Source organism: Venturia canescens, chromosome 7, assembly GCF_019457755.1.
Source record: "Venturia canescens isolate UGA chromosome 7, ASM1945775v1, whole genome shotgun sequence".
Classification (NCBI taxonomy): domain Eukaryota; kingdom Metazoa; phylum Arthropoda; class Insecta; order Hymenoptera; family Ichneumonidae; genus Venturia; species Venturia canescens.
Window position 1 is genome coordinate 15,746,547 of NC_057427.1, and position 23,896 is coordinate 15,770,442.

At 38.2% G+C, this 23,896-nt stretch overlaps 5 protein-coding genes across 8 annotated transcripts; 3 read left to right on the forward strand and 2 right to left on the reverse strand.

Annotated features, from left to right (window-relative positions):
• The first annotated feature begins 17 nt into the window (after nucleotides 1-17).
• disp (dispatched) lies at nucleotides 18-7,253 on the forward strand. The gene is made up of 9 exons (XM_043423471.1): nucleotides 18-500; nucleotides 592-729; nucleotides 1,090-1,764; nucleotides 2,134-2,521; nucleotides 2,660-2,861; nucleotides 2,943-3,330; nucleotides 3,609-4,181; nucleotides 4,380-4,680; nucleotides 4,896-7,253. The coding sequence occupies exons 1-9, from the start codon at nucleotides 363-365 to the stop codon at nucleotides 5,492-5,494; spliced, it is 3,402 nt and encodes a 1,133-aa protein (XP_043279406.1). The 5' UTR covers nucleotides 18-362; the 3' UTR covers nucleotides 5,495-7,253.
• On the reverse strand, nucleotides 7,199-9,441 carry mei-38 (meiotic 38). Its single transcript, XM_043423492.1, has 5 exons — nucleotides 8,693-9,441; nucleotides 8,517-8,610; nucleotides 8,049-8,394; nucleotides 7,643-7,960; nucleotides 7,199-7,567 (listed from the first exon to the last, which is right to left on the reverse strand). Exons 1-5 carry the CDS (start codon nucleotides 8,913-8,915, stop codon nucleotides 7,394-7,396), a joined length of 1,155 nt encoding a protein of 384 aa, XP_043279427.1. The 5' UTR covers nucleotides 8,916-9,441; the 3' UTR covers nucleotides 7,199-7,393.
• BBS1 (Bardet-Biedl syndrome 1) lies at nucleotides 9,391-14,245 on the forward strand. The gene is made up of 3 exons (XM_043423483.1): nucleotides 9,391-9,772; nucleotides 11,211-11,420; nucleotides 11,778-14,245. The coding sequence occupies exons 1-3, from the start codon at nucleotides 9,440-9,442 to the stop codon at nucleotides 13,152-13,154; spliced, it is 1,920 nt and encodes a 639-aa protein (XP_043279418.1). The 5' UTR covers nucleotides 9,391-9,439; the 3' UTR covers nucleotides 13,155-14,245.
• A 97-nt stretch (nucleotides 14,246-14,342) lies between these two features.
• LOC122413255 (transmembrane protein 8B-like) lies at nucleotides 14,343-18,971 on the forward strand. 2 transcript variants are annotated; one of them, XM_043423477.1, is made up of 13 exons: nucleotides 14,343-14,818; nucleotides 14,898-15,069; nucleotides 15,407-15,620; nucleotides 15,704-15,831; nucleotides 15,955-16,103; nucleotides 16,319-16,527; nucleotides 16,601-16,729; nucleotides 16,803-17,008; nucleotides 17,133-17,290; nucleotides 17,367-17,599; nucleotides 17,898-18,092; nucleotides 18,164-18,304; nucleotides 18,411-18,971. In XM_043423477.1, exons 1-13 carry the CDS (start codon nucleotides 14,746-14,748, stop codon nucleotides 18,612-18,614), a joined length of 2,211 nt encoding a protein of 736 aa, XP_043279412.1. In that variant the 5' UTR covers nucleotides 14,343-14,745; the 3' UTR covers nucleotides 18,615-18,971. The 2 variants fall into 2 exon arrangements, with proteins under 2 accessions (XP_043279412.1, XP_043279411.1); XM_043423476.1 differs by having other exon boundaries at nucleotides 14,344-14,818; nucleotides 15,955-16,238.
• A 176-nt stretch (nucleotides 18,972-19,147) lies between these two features.
• LOC122413254 (dynein-1-beta heavy chain, flagellar inner arm I1 complex) lies at nucleotides 19,148-23,616 on the reverse strand. Of its 3 annotated transcripts, XM_043423475.1 has the most exons (9): nucleotides 23,122-23,616; nucleotides 22,966-23,042; nucleotides 22,539-22,881; nucleotides 21,943-22,285; nucleotides 21,163-21,813; nucleotides 20,711-21,038; nucleotides 20,401-20,597; nucleotides 20,120-20,335; nucleotides 19,148-20,035 (listed from the first exon to the last, which is right to left on the reverse strand). In XM_043423475.1, the coding sequence occupies exons 1-9, from the start codon at nucleotides 23,246-23,248 to the stop codon at nucleotides 19,729-19,731; spliced, it is 2,589 nt and encodes an 862-aa protein (XP_043279410.1). In that variant the 5' UTR covers nucleotides 23,249-23,616; the 3' UTR covers nucleotides 19,148-19,728. The 3 variants fall into 3 exon arrangements, with proteins under 3 accessions (XP_043279410.1, XP_043279408.1, XP_043279409.1); XM_043423473.1 differs by having other exon boundaries at nucleotides 19,148-20,335; XM_043423474.1 differs by having other exon boundaries at nucleotides 19,148-20,335; nucleotides 21,163-21,751; nucleotides 21,941-22,285.
• Between the last annotated feature and the right edge of the window lie 280 nt (nucleotides 23,617-23,896).

The window sequence follows — 23,896 nt, forward strand, 5'->3', positions numbered from 1 at the left end:
GAATCCAAGCCAATCCGAGCATTGCTGCGTGAGTTTCGGCATTTTCTTTGAATTTCAACAGCTGATTCTGTCAACGTGTACGTGCGAGAGACAATCTTAGCACGAATTTGTAGTGTTCATAAATTATATTGCCAAAATTAAACTCGCGAGAATTGCAGGTTCTCTCTTCAATTTTTGAACATACAAAAAATTTGTTGGATATAAAATGTAATCGAACATATCAAATGAGTGAATGAAATTTTTAAATTGTTGTGATAATGTATAAAATCGAAAAAAATTGTCAATCTTCGACGCAACCGAATATATAACTTCAATTGACACTCTGAATCGACTTATATTAAGGAAAAATTGAAACAACGATTATGGAAGCTTGGTGGTTCTCGAGAATCGTCGCTCGACATCCTTATGCGATTCTAATTGCTGTTTTTGTTTTTTCGTCTACTTGTCTCGTAGTGCCATTCGTTACTAGAAAATTTCCGGATTTTTCGGATCCACAACTCGTAAGTAATCGCAAAACAATAACAATGATTCGGTCTTTTTGCGATACTATATTAAATCGGCTTTTATACATATTTATTTTATTTTCTTAAGGGTTTTGAGGCAAGAGGAACTGAGCTTGCACAGCGTTTTACAGCTTGGCAAAATTTAATCGACGCTACAGGAGTTAGAGGCTCTCTTATTGATAATCCTATGGAATATTTCAATTATTTGGAGCAACTCAACAATCAGGTAAACAAGTCTACTCAAAAATTTTGCTTCTTGCATTCTGCAAACCACATATAAATGGAAATAAAAATACTAACAATTTATAGATACTGCAAGTGTGACACGCTAAAATTTGACATTTTTCCAAGAGTATACAGTGATTCAAATTTTGATTAAAATTCAGCCAAGAGATGGAACAAATACTTGAAAGAAATTCCATATTTTTCTCTATTCAGTTACCAATCCGTATGACTATTGATTCAAATACTATTGACATAAAATAAAAAAATACTCAGTGAAGATAGGAATGAAGACAGATGAACAACCCAATTATAGTCAATGATTTTACTGATCCAAAATGATCTTTTACTTTAAAATGTGCAGAATTATTCAGATGTGAGGCACAGAATAACACAAGGAATAGTGAGAAAAAAGCCAAAGCACGAGAAACGAAAGAAAGGAAAAAAGTATGCGAGCAAGTTGAATGAAACAGAAGCGAATAGCGACAGAGATGGCAAGGACAAATGGGAAGAAATATTGGAATTAAGGAACAAGAATAAATTGGAGAACACAGAAGATCACAAGATGCATAGTCATTTGGCGGAAGATGGTTTTTTTTGCAATGCTCCAAATTCTGCCTATGCGAGAGTGGTGCTAGGTTCAGAGAAAGGAGATAAAAATATGTGGTCGACAGATGGTGTCTTGGCTCAGTGTCACATCGATGGAGTTTTGAGAGCAAACGTTGAATTTCCAAAGCTCTGTCAAAAATACATGGATCATCCCAGTGGACGAAGTAAATGTTGTCGCAGTTGGTCACCTGCTAATTACGTCGCATTACTCTCTAATCGCAATTCTTGTTTGGCTGTCACCGAAGATGATCTCACACGCGTTGAAGCACTCTTAAAAAGATGCGCTTATTACTACCATAATAATCGATTAACCGAGGATTGCGCCGAAAATCTCAACTGCCAAGCACACGTTCCATTTGAATGTTATAATCACAATGCTCTCTATCACCTGTTGCATTATCTTCTCGATGTCAATTTCCTGCCCGCCAATGTAAGCGATTTTTCATGACGAGTACAAATTCGTTGAATTGCACTGTTTTATTTCATTTATTGGCGTACAATTGACTTCGATTTTACGATTTCATCACGACTTTGCCTTTTTTTTTGGATAAATTACAAAGTCCCATAAAATTATGCAGTGATATTATGAGATGAACGTTTTTTAAAGACCGATTTTGTTTTTTCGCTAATCGCATGCTATAAAATGAGATTAAAAAATTCGAAAATAGCTCAGATTAATAATTTTCATAATTTAATTTCACTATCTCGATTTTTATTGTTCATCACATGTTATATAGCTCAAAATTGTGTTGCATCATTGAACATTATTTTGGATTTTAAATTTACGTTGCTGTTACAGAAACCTGCAGAATCAAACCACACGAACGCAACGTTACAAGCTATGATGATATTTCTACCGATGGCTGCGAGTTCGGCGAGCCTAGATTTTTATGAAAAGCTTAGCAACATCGATCTCTCATACCGTGGATTACGAGTTCTTGGAATGGAGCTCGGCTTGAAAAGCACACTTTTCGACGATTTGCTCATTTCCGATTCATGTCTTTTGCTCTCAGGTTTCGGTTTTGTTGCTGTTTGCATCTGGGCTTACACAGGCTCAGGATTACTGACACTATCGACGATTATGGCAGTTATATTCAGTCTTGGCATATCCTATGCGATTTATACTCTTGTCCTCAGGATAACGTTTTTCCCATTCATGAATTTGTTAGCCGTCGTCGTGGCTGTTGGTGAGTTTTTGTGCTAGAAAAACATAGCAATTTTCTTTCCCTCTGGAGCATAAGAATATGGAAAAATATTTTTCTTAAATCTTTCAATATCACTACCATGGACTTGTAAATATTTATACCTTTTAATGAACTTTTTAGGCATTGGATCGGACGACGCTTTTATATTTTGCAAAGTTTGGGAATGCGGCAAGCGACAAAAGCTGTCCTCCAGTGGTTTATTGAAACTAGTACAGGAAACGATGAAGCACGCTATACCTTCAATATTCGTCACATCATTAACGACGGCGATCGCTTTTTTTGCCTCCATAGTTAGCAACGTGACAGCCATTAATTGTTTTAGGTGAATGAAGAAAATAATGTACTCGTGCTCAGCAATAATGAGCTATAAACCAGAATTTAAACCTCGCTTTTTTCTCCGCAGTCTGTTCTCAGGAATAACAGTAATAGCGAATTTTTTCCTCATGGTCACGTGGCTGCCAGCGAGTGTCGTAATATCGGAGCGCTGCTGCTTCGCATCGTTGTCACCCACGAGCTTTCTCATGCGAAAAATAATACGACCGTTGAAACAATTCACGGAAAACGTATTGACCAAATTGAACGAATGTCTGGCGTGTTTTGTTATACGATTGCGTTGGTTTTGGTTGCTGACCCTGAGTGCGATAGCCATTGGTGGCTGTATCGTTGTTTTCCATCATCCTGGACTGCGCTTGCCCGATTCACGGAGTTTCCAACTTTTCGACGAGTCTCATCTCTTCGAGACTTATGATCTCGTTTATTCCAAGAAATTTTGGTTCGAGAAAAAGGAAATGGTAAAATAGCTCCAATGGTTTTTTATTTCTCGCCGTTGAAATATACATTGAATCTTTTTTTTCTACATCTCACAATGCATTCGAAAAAGAAGTTACACTTTTTTTGCCGTCCTGTCAGTCTTGAGACTAAATATTCTCGGGTTGAAATATCTTGGGCTAGAATATTTGAGTCATAATGTCCTTGTAACACAATATCCTTTATCTGAAAATATCTCATATTGAGTCATGTGACCACATTTTGTATTTCGAATTGTTTTTTTCCAATACTCGAATTTCAGGACGAAAGCGAGATGCTTCCGTTGCGGTTCGTCTGGGGAATAAAACCTGTTGACAATGGCGATTACCTCGATCCAACATCTCGAGGAGTTTTGGAATGGGACGATAATTTCGACGTGACGAGTCCGGAGTCGCAGACCTGGTTACAACAATTTTGCTACGATTTACGGGCACAGCCGTTTTATCACGACACGATGGGACCCTTGCTGTCAAACTGTTTTATAGAATCGCTGCAAACGTGGATGTCAAGGCGTTGCGAGGATATCATTGATCCGAAATTGAACCACACTCCCTGTTGCGAAACGAGCTCATTCCCATACAGTCCTACGGTCTTGAGACAATGCGTTGCTGAGGCCAACCGTGAACTTTATCGAACGCCTTCTCATCTCTGGACTCGAGGTGGCGCGGTCGCTGGAGGAGTGAAATTTCTCAAAGAATCCTTGGAGCTCCCATCTCATTCGAGCAACGAAACAAAAATAAAGCCGTTGCCGAAAATTATGGCTTTGATCGTTGAGTACGATAGCACTCAGCCTTATAGTCTCTCATTCACAGAAATGGATCAATTTTACAATAAGGTAAACAAAAAGAATGAACAATTGTATATATTTTTGAGCACTTCTGTCCAAGCTTTTTATTCACTCGCGTACACTATTTTTTTATGAAAAACTTTACAACGCCGCTGTAAGGGATTGGAGCTCCGCTGGAAACCGCATGAATGAATTCCAATAGATCAAAGTGATAATAGCATTTTTATTCTTTATGAAATTACACAGGTGGAGAATTGGATGAAGAAACAATTATCCAAAGCTCCGGTGGGGATGCAGGGAGGATGGTTCGTAAGTCGTTTGGAGTTTTACGAGCTCCAGCGAACTCTATACCAAGGAACAATTTGGGCGATGGGAGTGTCGATGATTCTGGCTCTCATCGTTATAGCCTTTGTTACTTTGAATCCTCTGGTGAGCTTGTACGCCATTTTAGCGATTGGTGCTGCGATTGTTGTTGCCGTTGCTTCTCTCGTTCTGCTCGGATGGAAATTGAACGTTCTAGAAAGCGTTGCTGTCTCCACGGCCATTGGTGGGTGTAAAAATAATTTGCAAACGCAAATAAAAATTATTTAATGCTGCAAAATGGAACGAACGTTTTTTTACGATATTTTATCTCCTCACTTGTGATAAAAATGATTTGTAACGAGATTGCAGTCTTACATTCGAAAATGAAAAACTTTATTTCGTATTTTCAATGCTCAGACGTATGACAAATGTATTTATTTGTATTTTTCTGTTATTCAGGTCTAGCGGTTGATTTCAGTCTTCATTACGGAGTGTGTTATCGAGCCTGCGATTTGGTGGATCGTGTCGATCGCGTCAAAGCAGCGCTCCATAAAATGGCAGGACCATCGTTAATGGCTGCGGTGACAACCGGAGCAGCTGGTGCATTCATGCTGCCGTCCCGAGTGTTGGCTTACATTCAAATAGCGATTTTTTTGCTGCTCATAATGGGGATAAGTTGGTCTTACGCGACCTTTTTCCTCTGTCCGTTGTTGGCAATTGGGGGTCCGTCCTCGAATTTCGCGCAGTTTCATTATCCCACGATGCGAGATATTTTATCTTATTTCGGAAGGAGAGCCAAGGACGATACGATGGAAATAACGCGTCACGGTAGTAAATCCAGAGGGAGGCGAGGCAGTCGAGGCAGAGCTGTGCTTTCGGAATCGACTCTCAGCGCATCCAACACTGTTTCCCAATTTCTCTGCAGCGATATCGAAGGCACGAGGCTTGCCACTACCGAATCTCTGCCGCCGTCTCCGTCCTCGCCTTTGCTTTTTCTCGATGTCACTCAAATGCACCGGCCGAGTAACCGACTCAAACTAACCTCGGTAGTCTACTGAAATAAAATGAAAACGCCAGGGAAGAGGAAGAAAAAAAAGGAATCACAATGTCTTACATTTGTGCCGTTACAATCGTCCAACGCCTGGCGAGAAACTCTGATCTCCGATTCTGCACCGTCTCGAGCACACTCGAGCCAATATTAGGCTCAGTCCTGTGAAGGTTTCCTCGGAACCTTCGAAGTACAACCTTCGTTGTTCACATCCACGTGTTGGAAATAACGAAAAAATGTGTTACATCTCCGTAGCATTTTGTTAAGTACGACGTGGAGCGATTTTGATCGTCATTCTGTTGACTACTTTTTTACATCTAACACAGAGCTCTTGAACAATAAAGTACGTTGTGAGTTTGTCGAAAACGAATAACCCGAGCTATGCGCATCGTCCTCGCTTCACGAACTGCCTAGTTTTTTATTTTTCCCTTTGATTCGAGACTCAACGTACCTAATTGACGCAGTATTTTGAAAGTTTTTGTACTTTAAATACCAAGCCTAATCGATCTGCAGTCTTTTTCGTATACATGTTATAAAATTCCGACTGATTTGTTTTTGTTTGACATTAGTGTATTTATGTGTACGCGGGAAGTGCTTCCAGAGCCGGATTCAACGGTATTACTATTATTTTACACTTTAATCTTACGAATATGACTTCTGTATTGAAACAATTAGAAAAACAATACAGAATAGGTTTATATTGTATGAATTTATAAATCTCGTTACGTGTTTCCAAACGAATTGTGATACATGCGATATTTTATTAAGAATATGTGCCAAAAAGATGAAGACGTATTGATTGCACACTTGAACGATACTTATAAAATTCACGATGTTCGTTATTCGAAAGAAAAAAAAACAAAGCTCAATTCCAAACGATTATTGATCAAGTGGCCGATCAATCGAAATTCCTTACTGCACCAACGATCATGTGACTGTTGATATTATAAAATTCTCAATAATTTGTTGATTATATACTGTAAATTAATCTATCGTTGCGGATTATGTGTTCGTCGGTTCGATCATCGTCTTAGATAATGTTAAATATACTTACATACATATGCAGAGTGTTCCACGACTAATGATCATAAATTTGTGTACGTTCAGGGGCAATTTTCGAGTCGGAAAGTTTAGTGCTATTTGATTTTATTAGTTGTTTTTCACATAGGTTATCAAATTTTAGAGAAAAGTGTGTTTCCGTAGCAGTTACCATCGAAACCGTTGGAGATGGAGCGAAAAATTTCAGAACCTTTTTTTATTATTTCAATATCTTTGGTAGTCCAGACCAAAAAACAGATTGAAAAAAGCCTCGAAACTTCTTGTTCTATGCATGTTCTTTGAAGACTAATTGTGAAGGCTCCCGGAACTGAACTACTAAATATATAATAATCCAGCGAAGAGGTTCCCTGTAGGAAATTTCATGCTCTATAAATTTTACTCGCACCTTTGCTCTATCAATTCAGCCAATTCGTTATGATTCTCGTCACCGAGGATCCTGTCATTTGTAATACTTCGTTTCTAGACTTTTCAACTCCGCATTCAGTCCTGTACTTATGTCGACACCTTCGACAATATCTGGGGGCTTCGTAAAACCACATGAATATATATTTGTATGTATACGTCCATGAATATTGGTTATGTAAATGGATTATATTTATTAAAACGATTTATGACGATAAGGAAATAACGGCTGCTGCTGCATTTAACTGTAAAATACATTATACACGCATATATATTATATATATTATATACATGGTTGAACAATGTAAGGTGCTATGAGTGTTAAAAGTTTCCTTTCTTCCCCTTCTTCATTGTCAAAGTATCACAAACAGTTTCATGCAAGAATACGGCCATTAGACGGTTTAAATTATCAATAAAAAGTACCGATCGTCAGTGGGAATGAGCACTTTCAGCATTTTCGTGGTCGTTTGCACTGGAACGGTATCGTCGGATCGGCCAGCACGCGCTTTGTCATTCTTGGTACGACGATCTTGTATTTTCGAATAGGTTGAGCCTTGTGAACTAATCCCCGTCTTAACTTTGCTATTTCTTCTTCTTCGCGTTTTTTCCGTTCGGCTTCTTCCTATAATTATCATCAAAAGTTATTCTGAACTTATTCTCAAGTGCAAAAAGTCTTAGACATCCTTCCGTCACTCACTTTTTTTCTCAATTCCTGTCGTTCGAGCTCCTTTTTTTTCATTTCCTCCTCAAATCGTTGCCTCTCTTTGGCCCGCGCCGCGGTCATGAGGTTCGGCGCTCTTGGCACGATTGGCGCTCTTTTTACTGGCACCGGTTGGAACACTTTTTTCTTGCAAACGTCGGTCGCACTCGTCATTTTATTGACGTCGTTATTTTTGTTAGCGCCTTTTGGGTTTGAGCAGGTGTTCACTCTCGTGGAGACTTTCTCACGGATTTTCAGAAATTTTGGAAGTGGAGTCGCTCGAAAACCCTTGCGCAATTCTCTGCCAGAGCTGTCCTGAAAAAAACAAACGATTTTTTCTTCATTAACTTCGGACGTTTCGCCTCTTTATTATTTTCACTGATTGAAACACCATGAAATTTACTCTTTCTCGACGTTCCTGAACGTGCTCCTGTCTGAATTTTTCGCGAGTCTCAAAACTAAAAGGCTCGAGCATCGTGCAAGTCTTTTTTTTGCTTTTCGGCTCGCTTGCGAGTTCCTCGACGACGTTTTTCTTTGAATCTCGCTTTCCACAATCCGCACCTTTTTCCACGTTACTCAGCATATCGTTCACCTTAATGGTAGAAGAAATTATCTTTCCAAATTCATCGGACACTCGGGAAATCCTTTTAATCGTTTCTTCTAATCGATTGAAGTCATTCGTTGCTTGTCCTCTGTTATAGTCATCCTCCATCGGTTTTATCGCCGACAGCGTACATTTCTTCAGATCGCTAAGGATTGAAAAACATACCAGAAAATGAATAATAATAAAAAAAAATCTGAACAAATAATTAATCAAAGAGAATTTTCCATTCAAGCATAAAGTGGAATGAAAAAATGCCAATTCACTTACTCGAGCACATTATTGTTTTCCAAATCGAAGTCTGGGAGCCGTTGCTGGACTTGAAAAGACGTCGGCGTCGAGATTTTGTCCTCGTCGACTTCGTCTAAAGAATAAAGTGAAATTGGATCGAAAACTTGACGAAAATGACAGAAAAAAAGGTTTAATCAAATTTGGGAAACACTGACCGAAATAATTGTCTTGAACATCGGGCAATTCCTTGAAATCGACAAAATGTGGCGAATCAAGAGCGTTCCAAGGATCCTTCTCGCTCATCGAATTTCTGTATTGCATCCATTTGTTTCGATACAATTGTTCCATCGGACTGTCCGCCGACCACAGTCTCCGCGGCGGTGGCGGTATAAATTTGTTAAAAACTAACGGTGTACTCGTTTGAATTCCATCAGCCATAATAATTATTTCTTTTTTAAAAATTTGCACATCGCAAGATAAGATTATAACGTTTTCAACGCGCAATTTAGGTCACGCAGGAATTTAATCGATCGTATGTTGAACAAGCTTCAACCAAGACTGATTTACAAGATCCGATACGCTTGCTGAGATAAGGAAAAAAAGTTCAACGGCTCAGCAAGACCCCCACTTGTATTTGTTTTCATTCTACTCGTGATTCTTGCTCGAACTCCAATGATCACAGTATACATAAATCAAATTCGAGTTTCCAGCCCAGTGGGCACAGCCGAAGCGTCCTTCGCTTTCAAAATGTATTGATTCCACACACAAGTAGAATTTGGCGCTGCTGTACCATTTTTTGAAATCTTTTTATCTCTTTGATGTTCTGAAAAATTTGAGTAAACGTTGCTTTGATTTTGAAAAGGCGAATTTGATGGATCGATCGTTGAATCTTGAGTCACTCATGCGTGAAATTTGTGGTACGCGCAACGTTGGAGGTCCGAGATCCACGTGGGTGAAGCTCCATGGATACAAGAGCGTCAAACAAATCACCCTCCGTCAAAGCTCGTAGCAGCGTCGACGACAATGCAACGCTTCTCGGATTTTTCGTGATACTAAAGACAAAAGATTCATTTTTTAAATTCATTCCTCATCAAATTTATCATCTTTGTTTAATAAACATGGACGGACATTCCAATGGAAGACTCACGACCAACCGATGGCTCGAAGCAGTTTGGGAACCGAGTGCCAGAATTCATACGCTCCCAGGAGGCCTCGACATGCTCGACGTTTCCGGGGATGGAGAGGCCAAACTCATATCCGCTGATCCTGGAATTGGCGGTACTGAAACTCCAAAGGTATTTCCATCAATTTTTCCATATTTCATCGCAACTTGATTTTTCCGTCGTTCAATCACCTCTCAACATTTTTCCGCATTTTTCAAAATCAAAACATCAATGTTTATTCAAATTATTTTCATTCCGTGGGAGAATTGTTAATAATTTCAATCTCTCGAGTCAAGAATTTGAATGTCTCGGAGTATTTGTTCGTCTGAATTTTTGGTTTATCGAATTAAGGGCTTTGAACAGTGTAATCGTTGAAATCTTGGGTGTTTTTGTTTATTTTATAAATAAAAATTGGTTGGATGGATTTTCATAAAACCTTTTGCGTACTCAGAAGTACTGAAAAAAAAAATTATTTTTTTAATGGTATATTTTGGTACAATGGTGAAAATGATAAATCGGCGTTGACAGCAAAACGGAAAGAGTTTTTATCCCAGCGACTCGATTCAAATTGCATTTTCTAAGGAAAACGTATGTTTTTGGTATGACGTAGCAGTTTTTTTGATAAAATTTTTTTTTCTTCTTTTATGCACAATTTTCTACTGAGAAATCCACAAAAATTATGATTTTTTTTTCAAATGATCGCTATTTTTTTTTTTCTAAACAATATTTTAAAAATTCCCTACGTCATGGAATAGCTAATAGCATATATTTTAAGAATCATTTTGGTTTTTTTCAACGCCGATTCAAGGGATGCCATTTTCAACGCACCATTATACAAAAAAATACTACAGAAAAAAATGTTTTTTTCCAGTACTTTTGAGTATGTAAAAAAAGTGTACAAGGTTTTATTTAAATCCATCGAACCAATTTTTATTTGTAAAATAAACAAAAAAACACCTAAAATTCCAACGTTTATACTGTTCATAGCCCTTAAAGCCAATGATTTCGAATGTTATTCTTTGAAAATTCAATTGTTGGCAAATCTGTGATTCAGTCAATCATCGAGAAATAATTAATTCAACAAAATTGGCACTGTTGATGAAAATTCTTGCCAATCTTCCACGTTTCAATTACGATTTTTTTTCATCACAGTTTAAGGTAGTTGAATGAATGAATTTTCATAACTCCAATATCAAGTTTTTCAGTAATAAAGTTGGTTAACTTTATATCTTTTCAATGCGTTAAGCTACAGAGTTCGAAGAAGTCGCGATCGAAAGAAAAAAAAATAAAATACGTCGAATTGCACTGAACTATTGTAATTACTCAATTATTAATGAAATAAATTTCGAAAGTTGTCGAAAACAGCTGAAAAACGCTCCTATGTAAAGACTCTTTGGCAGCGACTCGTACGTCTCCGAGTCGCTACCGCGACTCCAGCTACCATCGTTCTCATTGGCAGAGATTTTTGTATTTTCAGTAATGGAGTCAATTTACATTGATGAATCGAAAAAAGTGACTTTCGATACGATTTAGTCGCGTATATTAATAAAGGAATTTGTTTTCCGAGTAGATTCGAGTCTTCAAAGTAGGGGACAAAATATCGGAACACGTGATGATGGAAGCACCTTGTGGGGTGGTCGGTTTCTACACGGAAACTGGTGAGCCTCGTTCAGCAGCGTTGGCAGTGGGCGCCGGCTCGAGTGTTTTCATATACAAAAACATGAAGCCGTATTTCAAGTATTGCTTGCCGCATTTGGACGCTCATCCGAAGGAACGCGATGTGAGTTGCAGTTTTATTCGTCGAGTGTTTTTGCTGCCAAACGATTTTCGCACCGCTCGTTGATCGCGCTGCGAGCTCATCTCGTCTCACACTTATTTTTACGATTTTTTTTTCGATTACTCGAGTTTTTGCGATACGTGGACGTGAAAATCAATCTCGTTGAAAATTTTTCAAAAAAATTTCAAGTTTCAATAATTATGGCGAAATGATTTTATTTCTTTTTCAAATTCATCAAACTGAGCATTCGAAATACAGCGTGCACGCATGTGAGAAGAGTGGCGCGCAGCGTCGCACGAACCGACATAAGAATCTGCAAAGATAACAACAAAAAGAAGGTTAATCATGGAATTTCCGTAGATTTGGCATAAAGCTGGGCTGGAAGAAGATTTGAACGTTCTAACACTACGGGACGATTTGACGTTATTGTTCAAAGAGCTCGGGGCAGGTTTTATGAGCCCTCGGACGTTGAAGTTTCTCGCCATTGACGAGATGCTGCGTTTGGGATTTGCGGAGCAATACAGAAGACTGCCGCTGGTGAAAATGAACGCGGTGACGAGCATCGGGAGCATAAAAAAGGATACGAGCAATCAAATAGTGGCGAGCAGTTGTTTGATAATTGGCACAGAATCGGGGGAATTGTTGATACTGGATCCTCGATCGTTTTCGTTGGTCGAGAGGCATCACGTTGGTTGGATTCCAGTGGCGATAGCGAGTTCGGGTATGTGGTCGGGGGACGGTCAAATATTTGTGATCGGTAGAGAGGGAAACTTGGGAATGTCGAAAAAGGGAATGAGCGCGTTGAGATCGTGGGAAAAGTTGTTGTCGCCAGGGGTCGCGATCTGTACGCTGAGCGGAACGGGCGCAGCTGTTCTTACGATGAGCGCCACTCTCGTGGGTTATTCGAACAACGGAGCGAAGCTGTGGCGCGTTAAACTTCCGGGTATCGGCCTCGATCTCATGAGTCTTCCCGTGCCAGCGGCTGGGCTTTCTTTGTTGTCGGTGAGTTGCCCGAAGTCGGGTGGTGTCGCGATCTACGATTCCCGTAATTACGTCGACACGATAAGCATGCTCGAGCCTGTGGCTGCGATGAAATACGGGCGAATGGGTCAAGAAGACCGCGCGATGGCAATGGTCACGATCGGTGGTGGTTTGTGCGTGAAAATTCTCAAGCGAACGGCTAATTTCAGCTCTAAACAACTTGGCAATTATTGCTCTCTGAACGAATCCGCCCAGAGCAGTAGTCGCTTCGTGATACCGAAAAAAACTCGACTCTTTGTCGAACAAACGATTCGCGAGAGATCGGAAGCAAAACAAATTCATAATACTTTTAAGCATGAATTTTTACGACTTAAATTGGAAATTTGCAAAAAAGTCCGACAGATCGTCGACTCAGACGAAGATACAGGACCCAATCCTGTCAGCCTCGAAGCCAGCGTTCTCGGGCTTGGACCCAGTTATCAAATACGTACCATGGTCACCAATGTCTCCGACGACCCCTCCGCTCCCGGTTTATTCCTCGTTTTCCGCAACAAAGACTTCATCGATGTCGAGCCTAGAATCGTTCAGCTCCCACTTTTACCCGGTGGAATTCCTATACCCGTTAACGTAAAAGCCACCCCCAAAACCAAAGTCGCCGGTAAAGTTCATATCGTCCTTTGTAAAAGAGCTCGAGTTCGTCCTATATGCACGACCGTTATCGTATTGCCAGTCGCCGAAGATGACATCGAAGTTTGATTTATTTTTTAAACGACGTCGCACCGTAGGACCGTAATCACTTTTTTTTGTATAAATCCAAGTTTTTGCGTTTTCGTATGTTGCCCACTCTTTTCAACGAGTTCAAAGATTTGTTACTTGTCTACAAATATTTATTGTAAATAAAGATTATTTATTTATACATAAAAAGTGGCGTGCTTTCGCTGCATCCTTCGAACAACGACTTTACTACATGCGACAATTAGCGCCAGCGGCGATGTACTGTTGCGAACATGGCGAACCGAAACTTTTGTCTACGAAGATCTGCGAAAATTATTTTACATAGTTTGTAGCACTTTCCGTTCATGAACGGTTCAGGCTAGTTTCACAAAAAATCATTTGTTTATATATTCGAATTGGAGAAAATCGCACTATATACGGATCCTACTACGTCCGAATGTATTTTCAAACTTCATTTTTATGCTACAGAAAGAGTCGTGTAACACCAACGTTTTGGTGCCAAATGGAACTCAAGTTTCTAAAAAAAAAGAGTCTCATCTATGACTCTTATTCAGGCGAAAATTTTTATTTCTGTACAGCAAAATTGCTTTCTCCTCTACGAAAAATGGTATGGAATACCCCAAAAATTTAGCTGTAAAGCGACAAATACGATCGGGTGAATCGAGCCGATGGAAATAATTTGAGAGAGGAAACTCCTCGATCGGAGAGGAGTTTCGAGTCATAAGGCCATCACAACTTTTTTTACAACCGGCTGATAAAAACTTCGAGTGCATACCGTAGTCGTTCTGATTGAATAATTGGTACAATAATAAGATGAAATATAGAATCATAATTGATTAACGTAGAAATAGGAAATGCATTCGATTGCTGGCGTACGATATATATTGAAGGCCCTACAACGAATGAGACAGTTGTTTCGCGTTATTCCTACACCATCGTATTTTTATTTTCTTTCATTTTTTTCATAATGTTTTTCGAAGATAGCGACAGTAACGTTTTTCTGACCACTGTGTCGTCCACGCCAAAGGGCTCTTGCCTTTGTTTGCCAGCTTTGTTGGTATAGTACAGTTACAGTGTAAGGAATAAAATTTTCAAAAGTGGCGCTGTCGTCGGGGATGCATGTGTCTCATCGCCAAAGCTGCATCGAATATGTATATACATACGCCTACTCATCCCTCTTTAGTAGTCCTCAGTCAGTCGATTCATTCCTTTTCGGTCACAGTCGTATACAGAAATTCCATTCTTTATTATTTCTTTAATTTCCCCTTATTGTCAATGAAAACCATAAAAAATTGAAAAAATGTCAAAACTTATTAAAGGTTTTATCTGCGCGTATAGCTAAAAAAAACAGGATCCATCAGTAAACTTGTGTTTTTATTTCGTTTTATTAGATGATAATGTGGCTCGTGTGCGTGTTTACCAACACAATATATGTCAAAAACGAGTAGGCACGATTGTACTTGTTTTTCCCTCTCTCTCTCTTTCCGGCTCTTCGTTCGAGAATCAATATCTCATTTTTAGATAATAATGATGTTTCGTCACTAAAATTTTTGCCGCGGAATTGACGTGCAACGATTCGTTTGAAAATATTTTTGTCTCCATCGTGATACCAATGTTTTGTATCAAAAATGAATTTCTCAGCAAATTTTATTTTTTTATTTTATACGTGTTTTCACTGTCTCACGGTAAGACTTTAATCAGTTGTGAATAATTATTCGATTTACTTATTTGTTGACAGTACGCAAGATTACTTTTCTGTTGAAGGTGCTACAAGCCTTGTGCCGGATGCCAGTCAGGAAGGATCGCTTCATGCTTTTAAAAGTTACAGCGATGTTGCAACCTTTCATTATACAGTTCCTAAAGAGGTGCTTAGAGCTACGTGGCAATTTGCTGCTTTTATGGATGGGAAAAATTGTATACCTCGAAAAGTTCATATGTGAGAAACAAATCTGGACTAATTATAAATTATATTCCTCAAATTTTTTTATAGGATTCCTTTGATATCTCATTTATGGAGGCATTTTTAAGAACCCCAATTTATTCATTTGTCTTCAATTGTATTTTGAAATGAACATCTAATATTTAAGATTTTCCCCCAAAAACCTTTTTCAAAAAAATGTACTCAAAGATTAATGAGTTGCTTGGTATATAAATTCAAGCTACTATGAAACTTCTTTCCATAATTGATTTAGTAGATAATTCGTATTATACCCAAATTATATTTCTTATAAGTAAATTTACTTGTTCAGCGCTGATATTTTTGAAATTTACAGATACCTTCAATCGGGTAGTTATCCAATTATCAATGCAAATAATGCAACTTTCCCATCTCATATGAATTCAGAGAGAAATAATACAATAAGACTATCGACTATGACTACTTATGATGCAAAAACTACAGCTGTCGTACCTGTGAACAGTCCGGAGCCAGGGGACTGGTTCGTCGGTGCTTACATGTCTCATTGGGACGAAAAAGTTCAGCAACAAGTAAGCTATCGATTTCTTCGGTATGCAGGAGCTCATTAAAAATATTAACAGTTATTATTTATCAACGTTTCTTTATTCCTCAGGGCCTAGGTCACAAATGCCGCTACAGTATTGGCTCTGTAGCAATTTGGCTACAAACTAATGGTATGCAAACCATTCCGATGGGTTACAAAAAAAAGATGAGAACTATGGAACCGTCTAATTATTACAAGTGCGTTCTTGGAATGATTTTCTTTTCCTTTAATGCCTGTTTAGACTCTTATTATTATCGCATACTTTTAAGTGAAAAATGTAGTTCTTACATTTCTAAAAAAAAATTTATAATGTATTTCAGAATTTATATACCCTCGGGAACGTGGCATTTTCGTGTCACAATCTCCGGTTGTAAGCCTGTTTTTCGTACGAGCAATGAGACGTCGGATCTTTGTATCCGTGGATTGGCACTTGAAGGACGAGTATTGCCAATTTTCAATCATACACATGGTACTTTGATAGGAAATTTAACGAGTAGTGGTACTTACAATTTCACGGAGTACTCTCCATACGAAGATAGCTATTATTATTTGCTCGTGGTGTCCGATACTGTGATAACTTTTGACGTCAAAGTCACTACTTACGGTAAATAGTCGATTTAACACTAATCAAGAAAGGGGTTCTGAGAAACACACCAAATTCACGAATGGAACATTTTTTTTCAGAGTGTCCCGTTAAAATAACCGAAAACATGTTTCTACGACCTTTGACTATCGGGAATGTAAGCTCTCGTAGAAACAACTATCGTGTACAGAAAACTGTCTTCGAACCCTCTGATGAAGATGAAATTATAAGCGATGATCCATGCGTTCGCCGATTCCAACTTGTCAGAGTGAAACAGCTGCAAACGTTCTCCGGTGTATATTTGTTCCAGGTACGCTCCACTAGAAGTGTATTCATATTGTATCTCCACATTGAAAACATTATTGATTCTTTTATTTTTCTAGGGCAGAGAATGGTTGACACCTTGGATAATGCTGAGTGATTCGTCCCTCGTGATCGCACAGTTTGACGTTCTTCCACTGATCGATGTTGGTGGCACACTCGACATAACAATTCACCTGGAAACTGATAAAGTAAGAAAAAATCTCGATTTCAACAAAATTTCAGAATGATCGTTCAACACCTACTTAGTTATCTAATTTTTAGTTAATGACTAAACAATTAGTTACAATAAAAGCCTGCGTCAAACAAGGTCGCAAACCCGACAGAATCAACGGCGATGTGCGATGTCCTGACAAAGCCATGCAACTTAATCTATCCTCTAACGACAGAAGAGGCTCAAATCTTTTGATTCCGTATCCTCAACCCGATACGTGGTACATTACGCTTCAAGCACGATGTTCCTTCAACGGGTAATTTTTTCAAACATTTTTTAATACAACAAAAATACAATAAAACGAAAACGTGCTTTAATAACTGACGATTATTCTTATGATTTTCGGTTTGATTCTTATGATTACATTTAATTTTTTCCAGGTTCCCCGTGCATTGCGAAAGTACAGAAATTCTCGTTTCACTCGACGTTCATACGAGGCCATGCGTTTTTTCGGGTCTTCACTCGTGTGGACCTTACGGAGTTTGTCAAGAAATTCACAAGGGGCTTTTGCATTATACAACGTGCAATTGTTTCGGAGGTAATTTCCGAGTTTACAGAAGGATTCGAAATTCGATGAATTTATTTGATTAATTTATTTATGAAAAACATGTCAGGTTACAGAGGTTGGGGCTGTACAGACTCGACAGGCGTTAATCCTCGGGTCTCCATCTTTCTGTCGTCTTTCCTGTTGACCTTCAGCAACGGTTTCTTTCTCCCAGCGATTTATATCGCTGCTAAACGAAGGTTGTTCACCGAGGGTCTCGTTTATTCAGCTACAATGCTATTTTCCTCACTCTACCACGCTTGCGATCAACAATTTATGACTTATTGCATCGCTAAATACGAGGTGAATTTTATTTCTGCACTTTGGGCTTTCGAACAAAGGAATCATGCACTCATTATAGGACCGCCAACGTTAGCTTTGCAAACTGATAAAAAACGAGCCCAATCTTCGAATAAAACTTTTCGCGTATGAGATAATGAGGTTTGAGTATACATTATTGTGTATGTTTGTGATGACTAAAAGGATCGAGGTATCATAAAATTTTACTTTTTTGCCATGTAGAATGTACAATTCATTTCTAAATATTCTACAATCATTTTTTTTATCAGTATTTGATGTAAAGTCCATTTCTTTTCGCTAGGTCCTGCAGTACTGCGATTTTTTCTCGAGCATTCTTGCATTTTGGGTGACTCTCGTTGCAATGGCAAAATTACCAATACAATTAGTATCGGTTTGTCACATGTTCGGAGTTCTCATAATCGCGTTCGGGGTCGAATCGGATAGAACCGGATTGTCAAGTATTTTGGTGCCTCTTGCTATCGGAATAATGATACCGGTCAGTATTATTTCTTTGCCCCACATTTTTCCGACTGTTGAGTTTTTACTCTCGATTGTTCTGTTTCACAGATTAGTGCTTTCTTTTTCCGTTACTACGAATCCCGTAAATTGAGGCGACCGAAAAACTTGTGGAAATTATTGACCGGCCTCAGTCTCGCGAGCTTGGGACTTGTGATTTTCGTCTCTGTTGAAACCGAGTCGAATTACGATGTAAGTTTTTTTTAGCTCTTTATTTGAGATCAAAACAACTGTGGAAATTGTTTGTTAGCTGGATTTGTTGATGTTTCATCTTCGTTAACGGTTGATTTTGTTTCAGTACGTTCACAGCGTATGGCACATGCTCATAGCATTGTCACTGGTCTTTTTGTTGCCCTCGGTACGGAAGAAACGAGTTACATCTTTGAACGACAATTCGCCGAGTGGTTCGGACAGCGAATTGATAGACTACAAAAATCCACCAGGAAGCCCAGTATTTACTATAGAATCGAGCGAAGATTATCTGACGATAAGTGCGAGTTGATGAAGAATTTGTTTCTTCGAAAAGACGATGAGACATCATCAGGGTAAAAGTTAATTCCACGAGCTCTTATTTCTCGAGTTACTAGTTCTTGCGTTTTTTTTCCCATAGTATCGTGAACGATTCCGTGTGCCAAAACATAAAAAAAAAAGTAAAGCAATTGTAATCGACAGCGGAGAGTCGAAGCCGATGCAAGTTTAGTAAATACTCATATGCCAAAGTGTTTTCACGTTTTTCATATACGTGTCTCGTAGAGATTTTACAATCGAGTTTTTCAAGTGAGAGACTTTATGAAAAAAAAGAGCGAAAGAACATCTTTCCTGAAAAAAACTACTCTTGACTCAATAGCATTTAGGAAAACAATAATAATTTTTAAGAGGACCGTTGAGCACTAATCAATTCTAATTCTAGGCGTCGGCTTTTGGGTGATTTTGCCTTTTGCTGCGTTCAATTATCATAGAGTATGCAGGTTCTATATTTTTTCCACCTTTTTACTGTATTCTCACACAGGTGCTTTTTTCAGTGAGAACATTTGGTCTCCTTCCGAAATATTTATTTTCTGCGGTTAATCAAAATTGTGCTCTTACAAGTGATGAGCTTTCAAAATTTTTCATCAAAAATGGTGGAAAGAAAATAAAAATGTGCCAAAAAAGTGTTTTAACCAACCGAGGGAACAATCGTTCTTCGGTATATAGATATACAGATATATATATATATATAGATATATATATATATGTATATTACAAATTATATCTATACATATCAGATATAATCGTATTATATGGACAATATATTGCTCTCTGAAAACTTTTTCTCCTCCGATTTAAATCAGTTGAGTCGCGAAACTTGGTATATTTACTGTTAGAGAGTTTTACTGTAATGTCCATATCTTTCATTAGATACGATGTACGTGACGAATTTTTAGTCCCAGAGTCTTCCACATTAATTTTAATGTTTTACTTTGTTTTTTATAAATATTTACAGCAACTGCTCTCTATAAATTCTATAACACGTGTGTGAAATATTGTTCCGTTACAACGAGTACAATTTAATTGTGGCAGTGTTCTTCAAGAAATAAAAAAAAAAAAAAAAAAATGATACAAGTTTTTGGATTGACTCAAGGGTCATTTTTATCTTCCACCTTTTGGAAATTCTCATAGATTTTAGTCACAGTTTGCATACAGTCTGAAAAAAACCTCGGAAACATTTCAGAACCCCAAGTAGTTTTTTCAAAACCGACGTTTATCGTGGCCTCGAGTTCATTCCATAAATTTGAGGACAAGAGTTGCTCCGATGCGGACTCTTTGATGCTATTGTACAATTTGCACATTGTTTCGACTTTGTTGTAGCGAGATTTCAACGTTTCCCAACTTGGACTATTTTTTGAAAATATATTTTTTGTCTCGTAATTCAAAATAGTCCATCTGTAAAATGAATTTTTATTGAGAATTCGTTTGTTTTTGTATTTTTTATGCGAATTTCTAGAGCTTATAGACATTAGCACTGACTCGGTTAATTCTTTTAAATTTTCTAAATAATGCATTTCCATATTGACTTCCAGGGTTCGGATCTTTCCGGTTTGCCGGAATTTGAAAATCGGCATGTTCAATACCGACTCCGGATTGATTTTATTGTCTGTGATGTGTTTTTGCCAGTCGATGAACAAATTTTCCTCCTTCTCAGTCATCGTGGCCAGAACGTTTTTATACTTTTTAGTTACAGCACTGAAACATTCAATGAAAATGTTTGAATGCTGTTAAACGACTCAAAAGTCTTCGATTCAACCAACTTTTGAGCTTCGCAATCATCGAACCAGTCCGAAGCGTCTACCAACATCTTGTACTGCCTTACAAGATACGATTTGTTGCTACGAAGGGTGTTCGCATTCCCGGCATACTTTGGCATCGAGGAATGGCGGAGGAGTTGAGAACTTCTTTTCGTTACGATCGAACAACTTTCTAATTCATCGCCAAATATTTTCCAGATCTGAGTAAGAAATACCGAAGCAAAACAGGAATAAGTAAAAAGTCTCAAAAAGCAAATGGAAGATGTCACACGTCGGGCCGTTAGTGTATCATCGATGAAACAATGGGAAAAACCTGTGTCCACTTGTCGTTGAGTGTTTCCCGCAAATTAGCTCGTCCAGTGAACATTCTTATTCCATACAAAGCCTCGATTCCCTCCTCGACATTGAGAATATCATCGAAAATCTCGTTGATCCAATTTTTCACCATATTCTCGACGTTTTTTATTTCATCTTTATATCTCGAAATCCGATAAAACCAATCCGATGAAACTATGTCGAGAATTTCATTACGCGCAGTTTTAATATCGCTCAATGTTGTGCGAAAGGAATCCTCGATGTTGCGATAAAGTTTGTCCAGTTCGATAGCTTTGGGGCCAAAAATTCTTACAGATTCCTCGCAGCTGAATGAGCGAAAAATTTTGTCAATTCGTTATAAACAATTATATCCGTTGAACAATAGTTTATGAAGATTTTTGAGTTTTCAATTGTCATCACTATGAAAAGTAAATAATGATTGTTACGTACTTTTCGAAAATCATTCTCGAATCAGCAATTCCAATGAGATCATTGCATCGTTGAACGAAAGTATCGACATGATTGAAAACATTATTATTTTGAGTCAGAGAAATAACCGAAGAATCGGAGGCCTGATCCATATCGACGAGCCTATGATAGATGATCTTTATTTTTTCGCAACATTCGATGCTCTCGACAATTAATTTTTTTCCTTCGTTCGGATCTCCATAAAAAATGACATCCAAATCAATGTAACGTTGGAGATGCTCCACGGCTTGGGTACCAAAAGCTCGACATAATTTTTCCATCTTTTCTTCACCGCGATAAAACGGTGATTCTGTGCCAATAAACTTAATCAACAAAATTATTCTCGTCGCATATTCCTCCACTCCTTCGGGTATCTCAAAATGATCCTTAAATTTATCAAAAACACTCAAATACGTTATATTCGATGCAGCTTCTTCCAATTTTTGATGAACTTGTCTCAGTAAAGGATTGAATTGCTTGATGCTTGCTGATTTTTCGTCCTCCAATTTACGGACGATTGACATTATGTTTTTGTTCGTTAATTGATCATGAATGCAGCTCATATTTTCATCTGGAATTCGATCACTCGGATCAATCTCAACTAGAGAGAGTTTGATATTCCTTTTCCTCTTTCTAATGATCAATTTTTATGAAAAAAACTAATTTTTGCACATTGAATATTTTTATAAATTTACTCGAATGGCCTAGTAGTATACGAGTGATTGCAATACTTATATAATTTTTCAGAATGAGAACAAACACCTGTACTGCCAATAGAGAATCTCATCGTCGATTGTTTTGCAGGGTGAAGACTTTGTTCGACGATTAATTCCGTTCAAAGCTTCTCTGATTTGTCGGATCCAGTAACGAGCAACTCGCTCCAGCCTTTCGATGAGACCTTCAGCCGCGTCATCCTCGGTCTCCCTTTTTTTTGGCTGAGCATTCGTCGACGACGAGCCGTTGCTTGCCACCCGCGAATTTCCTTTTTCTTCATCCAAACCTTCTCTGGGTACGTAGAGTATCGTCAAACCCATTGGGTTGTACGTCGCGTCCGTTAGACACATCAAAAATTGGTGCAAATTTGAAAAAACTTCGTTTCTCATGACTGATATTTTTATCGTAGGAAAATAAACCAAATTGATGACAATTTTTTTCGATGAAAATGATTTTTTTTGACAATGAAAATGGAAAAAATCAGAATTCCAAGTGCTTTGAGGTGCATGGTAGAAAAAATATACCGATTCGTTTTACAGTCTCATTCGAATCACACTTTTTGGTCACAAATGCAAAATGTGATGGATTCTAAAAGTTTTTACGAATTTTGACAAACGGCAATTTTGTTTCTCATTGAAGGATACCAGTTGGCCAATCGTTGCTGTGAAACGCGACGGGAGCGTATATATTCTCGACGAATTTAAGCGTCGAGTTTTCAACGACGTCGGCAACGCTGCCGAAAATAACGGTCCTAGGAAAATTATCCGGAGTATAAACTTGCCAGGGTGATCGAAGAAAATACGTCAATCCTCCAACATTTTTTGCCGGAAACTCGAGGCACGATCCGAGTATGTTCGATTCGTTAAATATCGTAAGAACAGTTTTTGCGGGGTTACGAAAATACTCTTTTATCGTTTCGATCACTTCGATCGACCAATTAGAGTCCTCGAAGCTCGGAAGCGTTGTAAAAGCTTTGACGTACTCCACCTGGTCAATCGAATTTCAAACGAATGAAAAGGTTTGAAAATTTGAATGAAAATTTAAGGAAAAATATTCCGGTTTCTCTCCTACCAATTTATTTAATTCTTCTTCTGTAAATACTGGCTTGTCTGGCTCGATTTCTAGTTCTTCTTCGGGTTCCGGAGTTTCTGCAGTAAAATTAAAAAATTGTAGTTTCATTACGTGCGTGGGTTTGTTACTCCAAAATTTCGCTTCAATTTTTCGCACCCTGTCGTCCAAATTCTTCTTCGTCGGTGTCCATATCCAAATACTCTCGATTACTACTAACAACAGTTGGTTTTTCCATTTTTTTCACTTTTTTCGAACCACCTGTATCCTCCCGTTTCTCGACCATTTTTGCGATAACAATCGCGAAAGAACTTCTTTCAGCAACAAAAACAACGTGTTACGTTCGTTAACTCAAAGCTTCGTTTCAATAGCGTTGCTAAGCGATTAGATGCACTTGTTACGTCGATTATTCGATCAGTTTCACGTCTGAGCAACCAATCATTACAAAATGATTATTCGTTCAAATGATAATCGATGGTACGAATAGCTTTGATTGAAATGAAAATTTAATAACAAATATTGTCATAATTTACTTATTTCAATGGCAAAATTTAAGCATCGGTTTCGACAATAAATATTTTCTCCATTAATGAATCCTCGAAAGTGCAATAATGAAATTATTGCAAAAAATAACGAATATTTTACGATATCAGGATCATTCGACACGAAATGACTCGTGGATTTATCGGCTCCGTCAGTTTGGCGGGGATGAACTACATCGAACATCGCTTTCAATGCCTGCTGAAGTTTCAGTCGTTTGTTGAAACGTGTGCTCGTACGTACTTCACGTGTATTCATAATTTTCCTCACTTTTTAGTTACTAAATACAACTGACATCCATTTTGTAGTAGAAAAAAGTGCTTTTGTTGTGCGTGTTCGAATGTTGGTATCCCATGCTCGAAGGATAAGATCTCTACTGCGTTTTCGCTGGGCC